At 48.7% G+C, this 16,132-nt stretch overlaps 2 protein-coding genes across 2 annotated transcripts; one reads left to right on the top strand and one right to left on the bottom strand.

Annotated features, from left to right (window-relative positions):
* Positions 1-680: 680 nt before the first annotated feature.
* On the bottom strand, positions 681-4,957 carry N7446_010602 (uncharacterized protein; the record flags this gene model as incomplete). The annotated part of the gene is made up of 5 exons (XM_058519345.1): positions 681-1,211; positions 1,238-3,605; positions 3,685-4,168; positions 4,217-4,637; positions 4,694-4,957. The coding sequence occupies 5 exons, from the start codon at positions 4,955-4,957 to the stop codon at positions 681-683; spliced, it is 4,068 nt and encodes a 1,355-aa protein (XP_058368183.1).
* A 3,936-nt stretch (positions 4,958-8,893) lies between these two features.
* Positions 8,894-9,744, top strand: N7446_010601 (uncharacterized protein; the record flags this gene model as incomplete). Its single annotated transcript, XM_058519344.1, has 3 exons — positions 8,894-9,099; positions 9,176-9,481; positions 9,696-9,744. The coding sequence occupies 3 exons, from the start codon at positions 8,894-8,896 to the stop codon at positions 9,742-9,744; spliced, it is 561 nt and encodes a 186-aa protein (XP_058368182.1).
* Positions 9,745-16,132: the final 6,388 nt, after the last annotated feature.

Genomic DNA, 16,132 nt, shown 5'->3' with positions numbered 1-16,132 from the left:
AGCATTTCCGTCCGGTGCGTGGTCCACCGCTGACATCGAAAGAGGAAGTGCTCCACGGTCTCTCTTGCTTGTCCACATGCACACTGATCTGACTCTGCGACATTGATTCGATGGAGATATTCGTTGAGTCTAGCCATGCCAGTCCGGAGTTGGGCCAGTACGCTCGCTTCCTTCCACGACAACCGATCGTACAGCTTCCGCGTGTGTTTCCCTGGGAGTGCTGCATCTACTCGTTTGGAATGTCTGCCTACGTTCTCCGGCAAGCATTGACTGGCCGCGACTTGGGATCGTACAATGTTCAGGGTGGTCGACTTCATTCGGGGGACCTGTGCTTGTGGGGTAGTGTCCTCTTGAGTCGCGGACCTTGCCTGCTCTTTCGCCAGGCCCAATTCGTTCTTCTCGCTGGTTGGGACCCAGCGGATGTCTATCCGGTTGTCGTGTCTCCGTAGTCTTTGGATCAACTTGTATATCTGGCAGATGTGTTCCCGGCCCGACTGTTGTCGAGGATTCTTCAGCGTGAGGGCCGCCGCTCTGTTACTCGTGAGCAGCGTGACTCTGCACCGTTTCAGTCCTCGCAGCGTGTTCAATGCGTGTGCCATTGCTGCCAATTCCCCAGAGTATGGATTCTGCTCATTTCTTGCACCCAGCGTGACGGAGAAGGTTTTCAGCCTCGGTATTCGCTACCGAGGTGGCCGCTTCTCAATCGCCACGCCAAATCCTACCATCTCATTCCGCGCCGAACTGCTGACCGCGATCCGCATGACCCCGCCCGTTTCGGTCAGTGTCTCTGGTAGATCTTGACCATCTCCCTGTACACGTTCCTCCCATGGTGCCAATGTGAATGGATTGACGGTCTCCAGGGTTTCCATCTCAATGCTTTTCAGCACGTCTGCGACCTGATACAATGGCGAACGGTGGTATCTTCTGAACTTCTTGATCTGAGCTGTACTCCTGCGGAGTGGATTGGTTACCGGTAGAGTGTGCGTGTCCGTCCACATCTTCGCAGCTCGTCTCCAGAGCCGGTGTTGCACCGTGGCGATGTGAGCCTCCGCTTCCGCTACGCTGGTCGCAACTGTGAGGAATGTCCCGACAATCGCTTGCGCTCCTACCCTCTGGACTCTGTTGATCGGCCCGATGTTCTTATTCTTGAAAGCGTGCATCCAGACATTGGAGGCATAGTCCACCACCGGGGCCACCGACGAGGTGAATAGCTGTCGCGCTGTTGCGGGGGATAGACCCGAAGCCGCCGAAGCTCCATCGCCGCCTCAAGTCCCTTGGACGCTGCCCTCGCGATGTGTTCCTTGTATTTGAGTCTCGTATCCATTATGACGCCAAGAATCTTGACATGGTCTCTGGGTTCAACGGTCTCTCCCTTAATGGTGAATGGCTCTGAATCCGATTTGTGGGCCTTGGGGGCGAAGTGTATAATTGCAGTTTTCTCTGCTTCAAAAGTCGCTCCACTTCTTCTTTCCCAGTCGAGTGCTTCATTGACGATCGTTTCAATACCTTGCCGGTTGCTCTGCGCAGTCAGTCCGGTCACCCACGCGGTAAAGTCATCCACGAAGGCCATCGCTCCTCCCTGGCTGTCGATCTGTCGTTGTACGAGATCTGCGTTGAAGAAGAGGAAGAGGATTGGGGCCAGGGGTGAGCCCTGAGGCAGTCCAGCCTGTGGGAGGTTTGGGGCCTCCGATGCTTGCCCATTGATTTGGATGGTCGCCGTTCGCTCCGAGCAGAACGCCTCGACCCACCGAAGCAGAGCCTCTGGTATACCTCGCGCTTTCATCCTCTGGATCAATCGTGCCTTACAGACCCCATTGTAGGCTCCTTTGACGTCGAAACTGATCAGGCTCAAGACGCGTCGGCCACGCCATGCCGCGTATATTTGCTCTTGCAAGAGTAGGAGTGCTTGCTCCGTGGACCGCTGCTTTCGGGCCCCGAAGTGGCTGGTCGGAAGCAGGCCATACGTCTCCACCGCGTGTGAGATCCTTTCTGCTACCACTGATTCCAGTATCTTTCCCAATGTTGCTAGGAGGGAAATCGGCCTCCAGGCATTCGCAATGGTATAGTTCTCTTTGTTCGGTTTGTTGAGCGGTATGATCTTCGCATGTCTCCACTGCTCAGGCAACGTGCCTTCTTCCAGCGACGCTTGGAATAGCTCCAGGACCTCGTGCTTGACCACGGGCCACGTCATCTTCCACACTATCGCTGGTAGGCCATCTTCACCACGTGCTTTCCAAGATTTTGTCGCCAACAGCTGCCGTTCGACCTCTTCCATAGTGATGGCAGACATCTCCACGGGCGCTCTCTGCGGCCTGGTCCCTTCATCGTCAATTCTGTCCGGCAGTGGCGGGAAGAATTTGGTCAGTAGTTCCTCCGCTTGCTCTTTATGATCGGCGGTCATAGTTCCATCCGCCCTGAGGAGCTGTGGGACCTTCCCGAATGCTGTATCATCTCCCGACTTCAGGTATTTCGCGGCTTTCCATATATTATCGTTGTCCGCCAGGAACTCATTCCAGTGCTTCTTCTTTTGTTTGCGAATAGCATCGTGGTATTGTTTCGCCGCACTTGCGGCCATATTTTCCAGGTGTGGTGCCTTTCGCCCTGCTCGTGGCTCCAAGCGGGCGTGGTTTCTCCAATATGTGTATATCTGACGGAGTTGTGTTAGGTCCGCCGTCCACCATCGCTTTGCTTGTGGCGACGGTTTGGCCCTCGGCGTCAAAACATGCACCGCCTCCGACACCGCAGACATGAGCCGGTCGGTTTTCTGCTGCACCGTGCCTCCCGAAGGAGTGGTGGCTAAGGCGCTCGCAATTCGCGCGTTGATTTCCTTCCATGGCGCGTTTTTCAGCAAAAGTCGTTCCGGGTGCTGTGGAGCTGGCCATGGGGCGTCGAAAATGGTCTCAATAGCGCGGTGGTCCGAGCCGTGCTCCGTTCCGTGTGTTGCGCACTTGACCATCGAGTCTGTCAAGCTGGCTGAGGCCAGGACGAGGTCGATAGTGGACTCGCAGTCCCCACTCTGCCCTCCACCGTGCCATGTCTTCGTGCCTCGTTTGAGCAGGCTACAGAGAGCGAATTCACTCATGAGGTTGATGATTGGATCCGCTTCTCCTTGTCTTGTTAAAGATACGTCGTCTCCTCCCCAGAGCTGATCGTGGCGGTTAAAGTCCCCCACGATCACGATCTCCACCACTGTTCCCGCATCTTGCCGTACCTTACTGATCGCTTTTCTGAGGCGATCACATGCGTCGTCCAACGCTGCGGCATCTCCTCCCTCTACGTAGACTGATGCCATAAATATCAGGCGCTCCGGGAGGCGGATAACCGCTGCGGTCAGGTCGGGCGACTCGATCGGCACTTGCTCCGCTTCCACATCCCTATTGATCCACAGCATACTTCGGATTGCCCATCGGCCCTCCCTCCAAGTGGAGGAGACCATCTTGGTCCATTTGTGATGTCCCATCGGGGTTGTCAGGAGCCGCCCTTGGATTCTCCTCGCTTGAGGTTCCTGAATCGCTAGTGCCACTGCGTCCCGGGTCTCTTCATCGCTCATCATACTGTCATGCACTGCTCCCTGTTTCCTCACATTCAGTTGAATGATTCGAACGCTTTTATTCATGTCGTGAAGGGTAGAGTTTCCGACAATTTTTGCTGAACGATTCATGAGGGCCCCCGCATGGAACGCACTTCGGAACCGTTTGGTCGCAGCGACTGTGGCGGTGGCCCTCCGCGGCGCACTTGGCGTATTTCTGGGTGTTCTTGCACTGGAATGCCTTGTGTCCAATTTTCTGGCAATTGTAACATTGCATCGGTCGAGGTCGATACTCGAAGGTACTTGTCACGCCAGATTCTCCTCCAGCATGAAAGAACCCGTCAGCCAGAAGCCTCCGTGCGTCAGTGCCTTTAGTCAGGTAAACGACCATGGACCCATATGCCTTCGCACTATCCTTTCTGCTAAGCCATGCGATCTTAGCCACGGTAGCTTCATTCTCTTCGCTCAAGGCTGCTGCGGCTTCGGCTCGGATCTCATCTTTTTCATCTAGCACGGCGGCCTTGTTGACGCTGTCAACTTTGATCGGGTAGAGCTCGTCACGGAGTACCCGGGCTCCCGCGCCGATCTTTGCTTCCGCCACTTTCTTGACCAGCTGGTGTTCATCTTCGTCGCGGCACGCTATTCTGATTCAGTTGATGTTCTTCGGGTCCACGGTAACAGCGCGACAGCGCCAGTGCGTGTGGCCTTCCATCGTCCGAATCTCTCTCTCGACCGCCGTCCGGATTGGGCCTGCGGAAATCCTCTCGTTTTCATTTTCTGCCATTTTCAAGGTATCTATTGTGCAATACAACGTGTCGGTGAAAGTGGTCGGTGTTGTATTCGACGTCGAGAGCGTCCGTATGTTGCTCGGGTGACTGAGTGGAGGAGTACGGGCGATATCTGCATAGGACGGGGAGCCAGTGGCAACGGAAGGGCTGATGGCATCGCGCAAGGATTGAATCTCGCGGAGGATCTCATCGTGGCTATTCTGAGCGCATGCCTCCACGTGGGATTGCGGTGTCGAAGGTCTATCTGTCTGGGTCTGTAGCTCCTGTCGGACTTCGGCAAGGGCAACACTAAATTCTTCTTTAACCTTCTGAAGCTCTTTCTTGTGCATTCATCGCGACGCCTGATCTCTCGCCTGAGTTTGATGAGCTCCTTCACGAGTGCGGCGACGTTGAGGTACTCGCTCTCCGTTGCGGAGTCGTCCGAAGTGACCGCGTTACGTTGGGTTACTGGCTTGTCTTGGGTTTTCTTTCTCAGTTGAGACCGTGTCGTTCTCTGCTGGTTGTCGATCTCTTGATCCCGAGCATGATTACTGGGTGGTCGGGTAGTGCGTCTCGGCCTCGACAATCGTGGCGGTGAATCTTCGCGTTCGTCGTCACGGTCGGGCGGTTCAGGGGTTCGCATCGCGGTCCGTCCCGCCATTATTCAAAATCGATTCCGTCGCCACGTGGCACGCTCACACTCACACAATATTCCGGGCGCTCGAAGATCAACAGCAAGTAGTTCCGTGTACCAATCTGCGCTGCTTTTCATCGAGCCCGAAACTGGTGTTTCGACATACAGCGGGTTTCATTTCGACCGGTTGTCCTCCGTGTGTACAGTTCAGGCCAACTACAGAGGATTTCGAAAACAGTTTACCCCCAGACACACACGCTTTCTTTCCCAGCGCCCCACTCAGAATGCGCTAATCTAAATATGGCTAGCTGAGGTACCTTCCTTGAGGCGTAACAACCGTACTATTGGCTGCGGCGGAATCTGAACCCAGCGATCCGGACTAGACGTCTTTGTGGGTCTCTGGGAAAAGAAAACGGGTGTGTCTGGGGGTAAATTGTTTTCGAAATCCTCTGTACTGTGGAGAAGAGTGAGACATTATTATACCCCGGTCTTGGGTAGTCACCGATTCCCCAATGCGTGCAAATACGGGACGCCCGACGCGGCCATCATTGGCGGCCCACCCCGAAGGAAGCTGACTTGGCTATGGCAGAATGTCGGCCGTCGGGGTGCTCCGCAAACTTGGCCCACTGCGATGGATTTCTTTTTTCTGGTAGTTAAAACCTGAAATCCGACCACTACATCACCGAAGCGAGGGGGTCGGAAACGATGATCCGTCGCGATTAGTAAATAGTAGTAATTGACAGAAATATACAGTACGACAATATATTTCATCACCAAGGGTTAAGTATTTAACATCTGTAACTAATTAAGATGACAAATCGTAATACACCATGTTGGAGTGCCTTCTCAGTTGACAAGCTTCCTCCGAGCTTTCTGTAAGCCTCAGTAGGGCCAAACCCCCTGAAGGACCAGCTGTAGGTCGGCGAACCTCTTTGATCACGTAATCAGACGTACTTTTTGTCAACCAATGACCTCTTCCCTCCCGTGTCACTGTCTATCTCATTTCACAAGCAAAATGCCGTGCGCTGGCTAAGATCCAGGATGACAAGCCGTATTATCTAATTACGTAACTAGATCCACAACCCTGACAGAACCGAAGAGTCGCGTGCCCATAGGTATGCCACGGGACCTAGAGTGGGACCAGCAGGCATTGGACGAAACGACCGATTTCAAAGGTCAATTCGCTTCACAACCAAAATAGGATGTGGTTCACTCCCCAGAACCTTGATCTCTGGATATTTCAGACAAAGCAGTCAATACCATTACTTTCCTGAGCTGGGGCGTCGCCTGTGTTGAATTATACGCGGCTGACCCGGTTGCTGCGAATGACCCATGTATAGTCAATGCTGCGGCATATTGTACAATTTGGATATCCAACACATATCCGCTTCTGCCTAAATCTCGCTCATATATTCTATTGTAGACTATCATACGACTCTTACACGGCTGACACACTCCTGTTTTTAATTATATTATACAGTTGTACCACTGTCGGCAGCTATGTCCGCTGCCATGCCCGCTACTATGCCCCCTATTGTGTCGGCAAATATGCTACCGTCGGATAACAACATTATCCCTTTTCATCTACTTCTAAAAATCACTCGTTGAATAACTCGACGTTACAAAGTAACAAAAATCGCATCGTATAGTGGGGTGGCTTGACAAGCGATAAAACCAAAACTTTCAAATTACTTCCGACCGCACGCGAAAAAGCATTCATATAGCCTCTGTCAATAAATTGCTCATGTTGCTGGTTGCTTGTACACAACTCCTAGGAACAGTGCTACTACGCTAGGAGGTCATTTATCACGTAAGCAGATCATTAGTTTGCCGACCCTTCACACCTTAAGGTACACTGACGAAAATGGCCAATCTTGCATCAATGTATGGGAACAAGGGACGGTAGAAGAAAGCCAAGCGGCTTTTTATACAGGTGATAGGGAGGAGCAAGATAAAGATTGGCGAGGATTATCCTGACACGCTTTCGAGTATGGCCGTTATACGGGTATGAGTTCGACACCATCATCCCCCTCTCTCAGAAAAATGCCCATTTGTCGCCCACGCGTACAGTAAGCACCAGCGATACTGTAACTACAGTCCACTGCTTTATTCGACATAATACCAATCCTCCCCGCAATCATTCACACATCCAGCATCTGCCCACGCATCTGCGCTGATCTCGTGATCAGAGTTCGCAACACACTTCAGGTAATCGGTCTGGTTTCCATAATAGCCTGGGTATGTCACCTCGTTGTGGTCACACTTACAAGTAAATATGCATAGCCATTGTCTGTCTCCCCAGGAGATGCCCACACCGTGGAAGCTTTATTAATACAGACGGATGAAAATTGGATACGTACTAACCTGTTTTATAGCCCCCAGACAATACCATCTGGTTACAACAGTCTGTAGTCTTGCTGACCCTCCAGCCGTTACAGCACTGTTGGAACTCTTTGCCGTCAGACACTCTAAGACTAAGTCAGCATTTTGTGCTGGTTTATAACTGTGGTACAGAAGACCTTAAGAGTGCAGAGAATAAAGTACATGTAAAGTTTAAAACTTTAAAACTGATAATGTATAGTCGTTGTGAGTAAGGCTGACTTGCTACTGTAGGATGAATGCAAGAGGTTCTTTTACATGCTAACATCGCAGGAAAACTCCGATATATATAACGGGTCCATGGCAAGTGTGTAAGCAAGCACATTGATGCGCTACAAGCTGCTATCGTAACCCCTTTCTTTCTGTTGAGATATTGGCTCAGTGAGCCTGAGGCCACAGCATCTCTGAATTCATGCGCAACGACCATATAGGGCTTATTAGATGTTTTGTACCATGGAACTCTTGCAGGTCCGTCGCACTCTCGCTTATTGTATTTTTACTACTACAAATAGCTGTAGAAGTACCTCTTCAGAGAGTCAGAATTAAAACACCTCATTTCAATGACAAAAAAAAAACTTCTTGCCAAGAGAACCTCCATAGTCAGATATTTCAACACTTTCTTCACGCCTATTTGTATAGTAATACACTTCCCTTAAGCTCAAGGTAGAGCACCACCGCAATAGAATCGGAATACTTTAGATTACAGCTTAGCTTGTACAACAGCCTTCCTCACTTTGCATATAATTTTAGGCTATAACGCGAAACAACAGACTTCCACCGCTATGTCCTCGCTTGCGTCAATCGTACTTATCGTCGTGCTAGATAGTATATTACACCGTACTCGGCACACTACGAACTAAGTTATGAACTAGCTTTAAAGAGTGGCAGTTGAAAACGAGTTGGCAAAAGCCTATTGGGCTAATTGCAAGCTGGGCGCGTAAGTAATGTTTTCAGGGCAAAGTGCTCCTAAAACCCTCATAGTGAGCTCCATATGGAACACTGGACTAGTCCTACACCTACAGAGTTCTTAAGCTTAATTCGCCAGTTTCTGAGTCTGCTTTGGTGTAATGTGGAGAAGACGCGTAATAGCGGGGCATGTTACAGTGCTGGCACAAGCCATTGCGGGGCCCCAACGTATCACGGGGCTTGGAGAGGGGCCCCGCGAAATATGGTAAGTAGGAGGATCTTATTAAGTACACTAAAGATCCGAAGTGAAACTTCCGTAATACAGCTCATTTAGGGAAAATAAGTTTACCGGTTTCGGCTATTGCTTGTAAATGACATCTTACTAGGCTAGAGAGTCACCCTAGACACTTCGATGCTCAGTCCCAGAGCTTGGACAGCAGTCATAGTGTACCTTCATTTGTATTCCAGGTAAATATGCAATTCGCTTACAATTCGATACCAGAAGGCTGTGAGTAGGTCCTCCCGGTAAATGCAAAAAAAACATATATAAACCGCTTCTTCCTTGTACAGTATAATTTAACTATGCAGATGTAAAAGAGAAGCTTTGCCTCCGAACTCGTGATCGTGACCTAAACTCTTTACTCAGTTAACCGCCTGGTTATATTTAAAATTAAAACCATGATACACCTTCGCATCTGGCTGTTGCTTTGTGGACTGACCATTAAGCTGGCCAGCTGTGGTGTATTGCATGTAAAGGAAGACGCCTTGTCCATGAACCAGAACCGCCAAACTGCCGAGATCGAAAAGCCAAGCTTATTTACGGAAGCAGATATCGCTGACGGCATTGATTCTGTAAGCAACGAACTACTGAAAAGAAGGAATCGGTAAGTGCTCTACCATGAGTGGTCAATGGATTCTTGTATTACACTTTTCAGACCTTCTTCTCATACATTGCTACAGGCATAAGGGCCAGCTAAAGGCTAGAAGTTGCAAGACAAGAAATACCGAGGAAATTACCTCATACTATGTCATCAAAGGTAATCAGCATCAGATGAGTGACGATGAGTGTGGACCAGGCACAATCACATCATCCACTTCTCGGTCCTTCCAGAGAGGCTTTGCTATTCAGCTCGGTGTTTTTCATGTGAGCAAACCACTCTATCTTACTACGTATACAATATTTAACACAAGCATGAAGCCTACAAGTTATCTCGGAGATGCTGTCGAAAAGCTTGTGCCCACGGGTCAATTCACCCAAGCTTCAGGGTAAGTTCATCTATTGCTTCAGTCAGGAGGAAAGATTCTAGATATCGTACTGAGTATTTGCATCAGAACAGTGACAACGACTGGGTACGATTTACAATGCGCGGATGGTGCCGCATGTATATTGTATTTTCAGCCATATTTCACTGTCTCACAGGTCAAGACATATGTAAGTTCACCCTATTATGGCACGAGATCATCATTAACTATAATTCAGACGGTTTCTGTCTCTGATGATGGAAGTCTTTGCTCATCGGATGACTTAAATGCTTCAACTGGACAATACACTACCCCTATGACAAATGTGGGGTGCGGAGGCGATGCTTGTAGTGCGGCCGGTATGTCTTGATTTTTTGATACCTCTAATACAACGTAGTAGTCACTGACCGCTTTTAGGGATATGGGGAGTATGCTATGCTTTTGATTTCGGCGGTGAACAGATCTGCCCTGGCACTAGAGCTTCCTCTTTGCCAGGTATTCAATGCCCCAGTAATTTTGAAGCCAGTCCAAACGCACCATACTAGTAGAGCTTGCTTTGTGTGAAGCATGGTGGATGGGGATGGCAACATGCTCAATCGATACTCAATCGAATGGGGAAAATGTACATTGTAGTTAGTTCATCATGATTAAACTGTTTTACGCTGTTCTGGAGGTTTTGCCGTGTCATTTCAAACCAAAAACCCTTTTTTGAGAGGAAAACTTACTTGAGAGGATCCTCTTAAGAGGAAATTTGTCCTGTAAGACCCGGTCTGTTTAAATAAGTGATTGTCTGATTGATTCTATTAATTGACTAAAGGAGTTATTTTTACAGGGGCGGGGATATATCTGTTCCCAATCCGTGCCATAAGCTTCAACCACCATGATACTCAACACAGCCACCGTGATACTCAAGACGACCAGAGAGCAAAAGCCAGACAAGAGGGGGCGCGCCATATGAAACCCCTCATCGTACCCTGCCCTTTCCATAACGATCATCCTAGGCTTAGCTTGGACATAAGACTGTATTAGACATTCAAAATCCCGCCCTATCGAGGTGTGGTTTACTAGGACTACACAATTGTATATTCACAAAGGCGATGTTGTGGTGCCTGGTGCCCGTAGGAAGCGTGACAGCAATTGGTATCGAGGGCGACTAAAATCGACAGGATCATAACTCGCGTCGCTAGCGGATACTTCCCTGCTAGGTTGTAAACTGCCAGCCGTGACAGCTTACCGCTCAAAGTTGGGTGTCTTCACACTCAGCCAGGTTGCACTTAGCTGAAACCCCAGACAAGGTACCGGTGCGTTAGAACTATTGGGACTCGGTTTCTTTCTGGAAATGAAGCGATACTCCCAATAGCTTTTGGTTCGGGTGCGATGGTCTCACGTATACCTAGAGGCTGATATTGTCTCGAAGTGAATAATCAATATTAAGAACAACATAGTTGACTCTGGATACGAGACGTAGCGCGAGAAAGCCGCCTCTAGTTCCTCGCGTTCAAGGAGCCCAGATGGACGTCCCACATATCATTTCTCCAACGCATCGCGTATGCTTCATGTATAACCCTGAATAATGCGACTAGAGCCCCCAGGAATTAATACCGTCTTTCCAGGAATGAGACGACAAACCTTGGTGCCCAAATAGGCCCAGACATCACGCTCAGGCATGTAAGGGCCCGGCGAGATGCAAAGTCCTACTATGTGCTTTCTCAAATATCTATATAATTCGCTCTTCCTACATGATTACAGATGCCACACCCCAGAATGTCACAATCATCCTGAGACGCATTTACAGCTATTCCTCGTCATGGCCTGGAATCCTACTCATCTCCAATGGGTATTGGGCCAAACATTGGGCGATCCCTTACACCGTGAGCGGTGCATATGGGTTGCAAATGACAGGTATCACTTTCAAAACACCGTGCCGATTGAATCCCGGATATATGGAGTATTGTAACAGTAATTAGTGACCAACATTGTATGGGTTCCAGAACGGTAATATTAAACTCTCTCTCTAACTAAAAACTATGAACTTGACAATTTTGTAGGATATGCTGACAAAGAGTAATATGCACTTTTATGTGATGTGTCTGATCTGATGTCGTAAGATATTCTGGGTAAATACCCAGAAATCCACACGCAGATCCACCATATTTCTGACATATTGTGCTTTCAGCTCTCCCAGAACTCTTCTTTCGCATATCATTTAGCGCAGAGATTATCTTTGGCTGCAAAGCAACTTTTTTGTTTTGAGTGCAGACGCCATAGCTCTCGACGGAAGGTGTGGGCCGACCAAAATTTGCGTTTGTTAGATGCTCGACTGGATCAAGCCAAAGATGTCATGGGTCAATCGAAAATTCATGATTCGCCTCTATTGGTACATGCATGGCCAAGCAGCATGCCCTACAGCGTTGATATGGGGGTATTCCCCGATGAGGCCTTCTCAAAAACAAGGAAAGACTGCCCGAAGAGGCAAATCGAGGGGTGCTTAAGTTGGCCGGAGCCGTGAAAATCCGTCGTCCGGATCTCCTCCAGACGAGGAACCCCTTCAGTTGAGCTGTATCCGTTACATGCCTCCAGTGATAAGCACGGTGTTCTCCGATAAAGAAAGTTGATTGATGTTCTCTGGCAACTGTCACATGTTTCCCACGGAAGTGGCCACCCGAAAGCTTTTGCTTTTGCACAACCCACCCGCAGCCTGCTACTCTCCTCGCGGGATCTAAGTCAGATCATGAGTTGAGCTTGACTCTGTTTTGTGACGCTCTGTGGTGATGGACTGCAAGTCAATCGAGGTGTCTGTTGTTTCTTTTTCATGATTTTTTCATGTTTGTTGGGGAACCTCTGGGGACGGGGCAGCTGATCGCCGCGTGCGTTCGGATTCAGAAGCGGTGGCAGGGATATCTGGGAGATATTTTGATCGACTGGGAGAAAAGACTTTGAATAAATTTTGAAGCTTTAACTCAAGCTTTGGGAAACAAGAAGTTAACATTTTTTTTGATAAGTCCCAATTGTATTGCGCTTGTAGTGTGTAGAAGACCGACAAAATGGTAGTTTGAGGAGATCTTTAGAGTTGGGAAGTGACTATTACATCCGAAGGATTATTGGGAACCGGATAGAAGACGATAACTCCGGTCAAACGATTTTGGCGCCGTTGCCAGGAAGACACATGGGCCGTGGACTGTAAAAGCGAGTGATATTTAATTTAGGTAACTCTCGTGATATGAAGCGCTATCTGAAATCGAAATCTGCATCACCGTCCTTCAGATGGTTCGCAGTCACAATAACGTTACAATTAACTTCAACGAACTCTACTCGATTTAGGAATCCAATGCATCAGGAATACACTTGCAGGCCACCATTAGGGATATCATCTGCAATGTATGTTGTAAGGCTTCACCTGTCGCCCAATTCCTCATATAACTGAGTATTTGGGTGAACAACAGGTGAGATCGAGCATCAACGTTTGAGGTAACTGTTTACTGAACTATTCAACGCTGTTGAAAACCAGACCCGAGGCGTTATGAGTGCAATCACAGCAGCCTTGGTGTGAATTTGCCGGTCTATAAAGGGCTCTCGAGCAGAACTTTTCCTCCATTTCATTTCCACAGCCACGATGGACCATCCCACCTCGCCTTCCCCAATTGACCGGCCAGCCAAGAGACAGCGTCTGGTATCCCAAGATGGAGAAGATGATTCCAAGTTGGAAAACCACACACAAGAATCTTCAAACGGCACAATCGTCGAACCCAAGGTCGGTCATACCTCTTCGGCAGGAAATGAACAGAAACACTAATACTCTGCAGATCCCAGTGACACCTGGTGCCCTGACGGCGGAGTTTATGAAAATTCTACAATACAATGACACCCTCGCTACGCCAGCCCTGAAACTGCTCGACCTGTACTTTTGCCTATGGGAATGCTACGTGGTCAAATCTGCCGAGAAGATGCGACTTGAGGATGAGCAGCGACAGCTTCAAGAGTTGAATGAGTGGCTAGCAAGCGACAGTGACATCCTTCTGCAGCTTTGCGAGGAACAGAAATTGGTATTGTGGGATCGGAAACGAGCAGTTCAGGCCCTTTGTAACGGTGTGATTTCAGCCTTGCAAGCGAGCGATCCTCAAGCCTATCACGTTGATGGGAATTGATAAGGTCTCAGTTTTGTTTGGGGCTCATGGATAAGGACACGTTTGGATATTACTGCTATGTATTGGTGCTCTGTACCAGTTATTTTCGCTGATTATAGAGAATGCGAATGCAATTGCGGATGAAATTAATTGGGTTCTGTAACGAAGTGTCAACGTTCCACAGCTGTTGATATTTCCAGCGCTTGGTTTTCTTAGGATCTGCCGTAAAGCCCTCCTAACGTGCCCTGGTCTTCTATAATTGAAGATAAATAAGATCTCTGCTCAGATTGCGGCATCTTGTCCCTCCCAACCCGTCAAATGCTACTTTATACACTTCTGTAATTTCCCACCAGCAGATCCTGAATTGAAATGGACGAAATGAGCGAGTATTGTCCGTACATGTTTCTTCAATGCGTGTTTTGTGCTAAAGTTAGTGACTGTGATTTCGATCTTGACCTTCACGCCATCTGGCAGAAGTCTTCTGGTATATCGACAACGCCCTCATGTCTTGCCACGGACCTGGATCCGCGACATATTATCTAGGATGAAACCGAGCCTGCAGAATATGGGACCGGGGGTCTCCCTCGAATGAATGTTTTTTAACCCCAATAACGACAATCCCTCCGGCTTGAAGTGGACGGGTCCAGATTCTCCCTTAATTTCTACTCAGGCTAGCTATAATTTCTACATGTCAACGTTCGCTTTTTCTCCCCCGAAGAGGTGCAATAGATAGAGTGTCGACTAGCTTGGTTTGGTTCGACATCTGGCGAGACTATAGGAGAGCATATATTCTTTTTTCCCTGGGTTGAACGGCCCTGGGGAATCTGTGTCGGGTACAGTAGTTTTCGAAATCAGTTATACCTCACTCTCTCGACTTGATTGCTGGAAAATATGCCCGGTTGACGCTAAGCCCCTTTTGGAGCACCGCTCTGTAATGGTGGCAGAACTGTGACGGTATTTGCTTCGTTACATTCGATGAGTCATCGCATTAAGAGACCAAAGCCTGATGTCTCACAATGGTACTGTAAGTTACAGATACTATTTTGGAAAGCGGTCTGAAAAGCCTAGGTCGACATGATATCCAATCAGGACTCGTACAGTGGTGTAACATTAGTATTTGACCTCCAGTACTTCGGGACCGTGACCGCTTTTTAGACCGCCTACTTTACTAGTACGTCAACACTCGCGTTTTCAACGCGCCAGTATCTACGCTATAATTTTTACGCGTTTCTCACTCTGTCTCTCTATAATAATGCCTCCAATACGCGGAAAAAGAGGTCCAGAGCTTGACTGCCTTACCCGGGCTAAGATCTGCGAATTACATGCTACAAATGGCTGGGGTGCTACGACTATTAAGAAGCAGCGCTTTCCCGACATTCCACGCTCAACTATTCAATACACCCTTACCCAAGAGGTAAAGCGTCAAAAACAGCAAAGTCTTCCACGCTCAGGCCAACCGAGGAAGCTTACTGAAGAGGATCGTGACTATATCTACGATACTATACAAGAAAAGCCTTCAATTTTGATCAAGGATCTACTCGGAGAGGTTGATTTTAAGGTCCACCGTATGTCAATTTGGCGTCTAACCCACGAAATGGGCCTTCGAAAATGGAGAAAAATGCAGCGGCCGACCTTAACGCCTACACACGCTGAGAAACGTCTACGCTGGGCCCTTCAATATCAGCATTTTATTGGTGACCTCACGCAGTCAAGAGGAGCAAGAAGAGTGTAGTTTGGCCATAACGGGTCACCTGTCGCTGCGGTCGTAGACCGTAGCGTCAGATAGGGCCCGTTCGCGCTCCTTGTGGGGAGGCAATATGTGTGTATTGTAGTGGATTCTATATACAGAGGGAAGGCGGGAGGGACAAAATCAAGACTTGACTGCGTGAGAGATGACGAGCTACCCGCAGAGGCAAGCAACTGAACTCGTGAGGCAGTTGTAGGAGGAAGAGGCCCTCAGAAATGTCGGTGTAGACATCACGTGAGGCTATGGGCATTGTGAGGCAACCCCAATAAAACTTCTCCCTTTACGTCGGAGGACTGGAAGACGCGCGCTGCGCACGCTGTGGCCCTGAAACGAAAAGGGTTGACGAAGTGAACTGGATTTGAAGAGATAGTATGACAATGAACGCTTGCTTTTGATAGGGCGCGGATAATAATTATGCACGGATAAAAGTATGAGTCAAATATATGTATGCCAAGCCACGCAGTACGATGTGGCAAAAGGGGTGATTGGTTGAGCATGTGAGTAGAAATATATCCGTAAAGTTAAATTGAATTATTTATCACGGGATGGGGCCCCTAAGTATATATTGCTACTAGTGTTCGTCTACCAAAAGTTTGAGGTCTAAAACGAGTACCTTTACGTTGATTCATCGCAAGGACTATTCTGTTATGGTGGAGCACGGTCTCATTTATTTGAAGCTTCACGCCAAGCAGCAATCGTCTCCTTCTCGAGGTCCTGAAGTCTTTGCATTTCAGTTAGTAGTCGGGGATCAGGTCTGAATCGAAGATCTTGCATGTCGAGTTTCTGCAGGAGATGAAGACCTTT

This window comes from Penicillium canescens (assembly GCF_028828765.1).
Source record: "Penicillium canescens strain IBT 15451 chromosome Unknown utg000007l_segment0_segment0, whole genome shotgun sequence".
NCBI lineage: Eukaryota > Fungi > Ascomycota > Eurotiomycetes > Eurotiales > Aspergillaceae > Penicillium > Penicillium canescens.
Note: the sequence above shows the minus strand (reverse complement) of the source record. Positions and strands in the feature narration are given on the sequence as shown.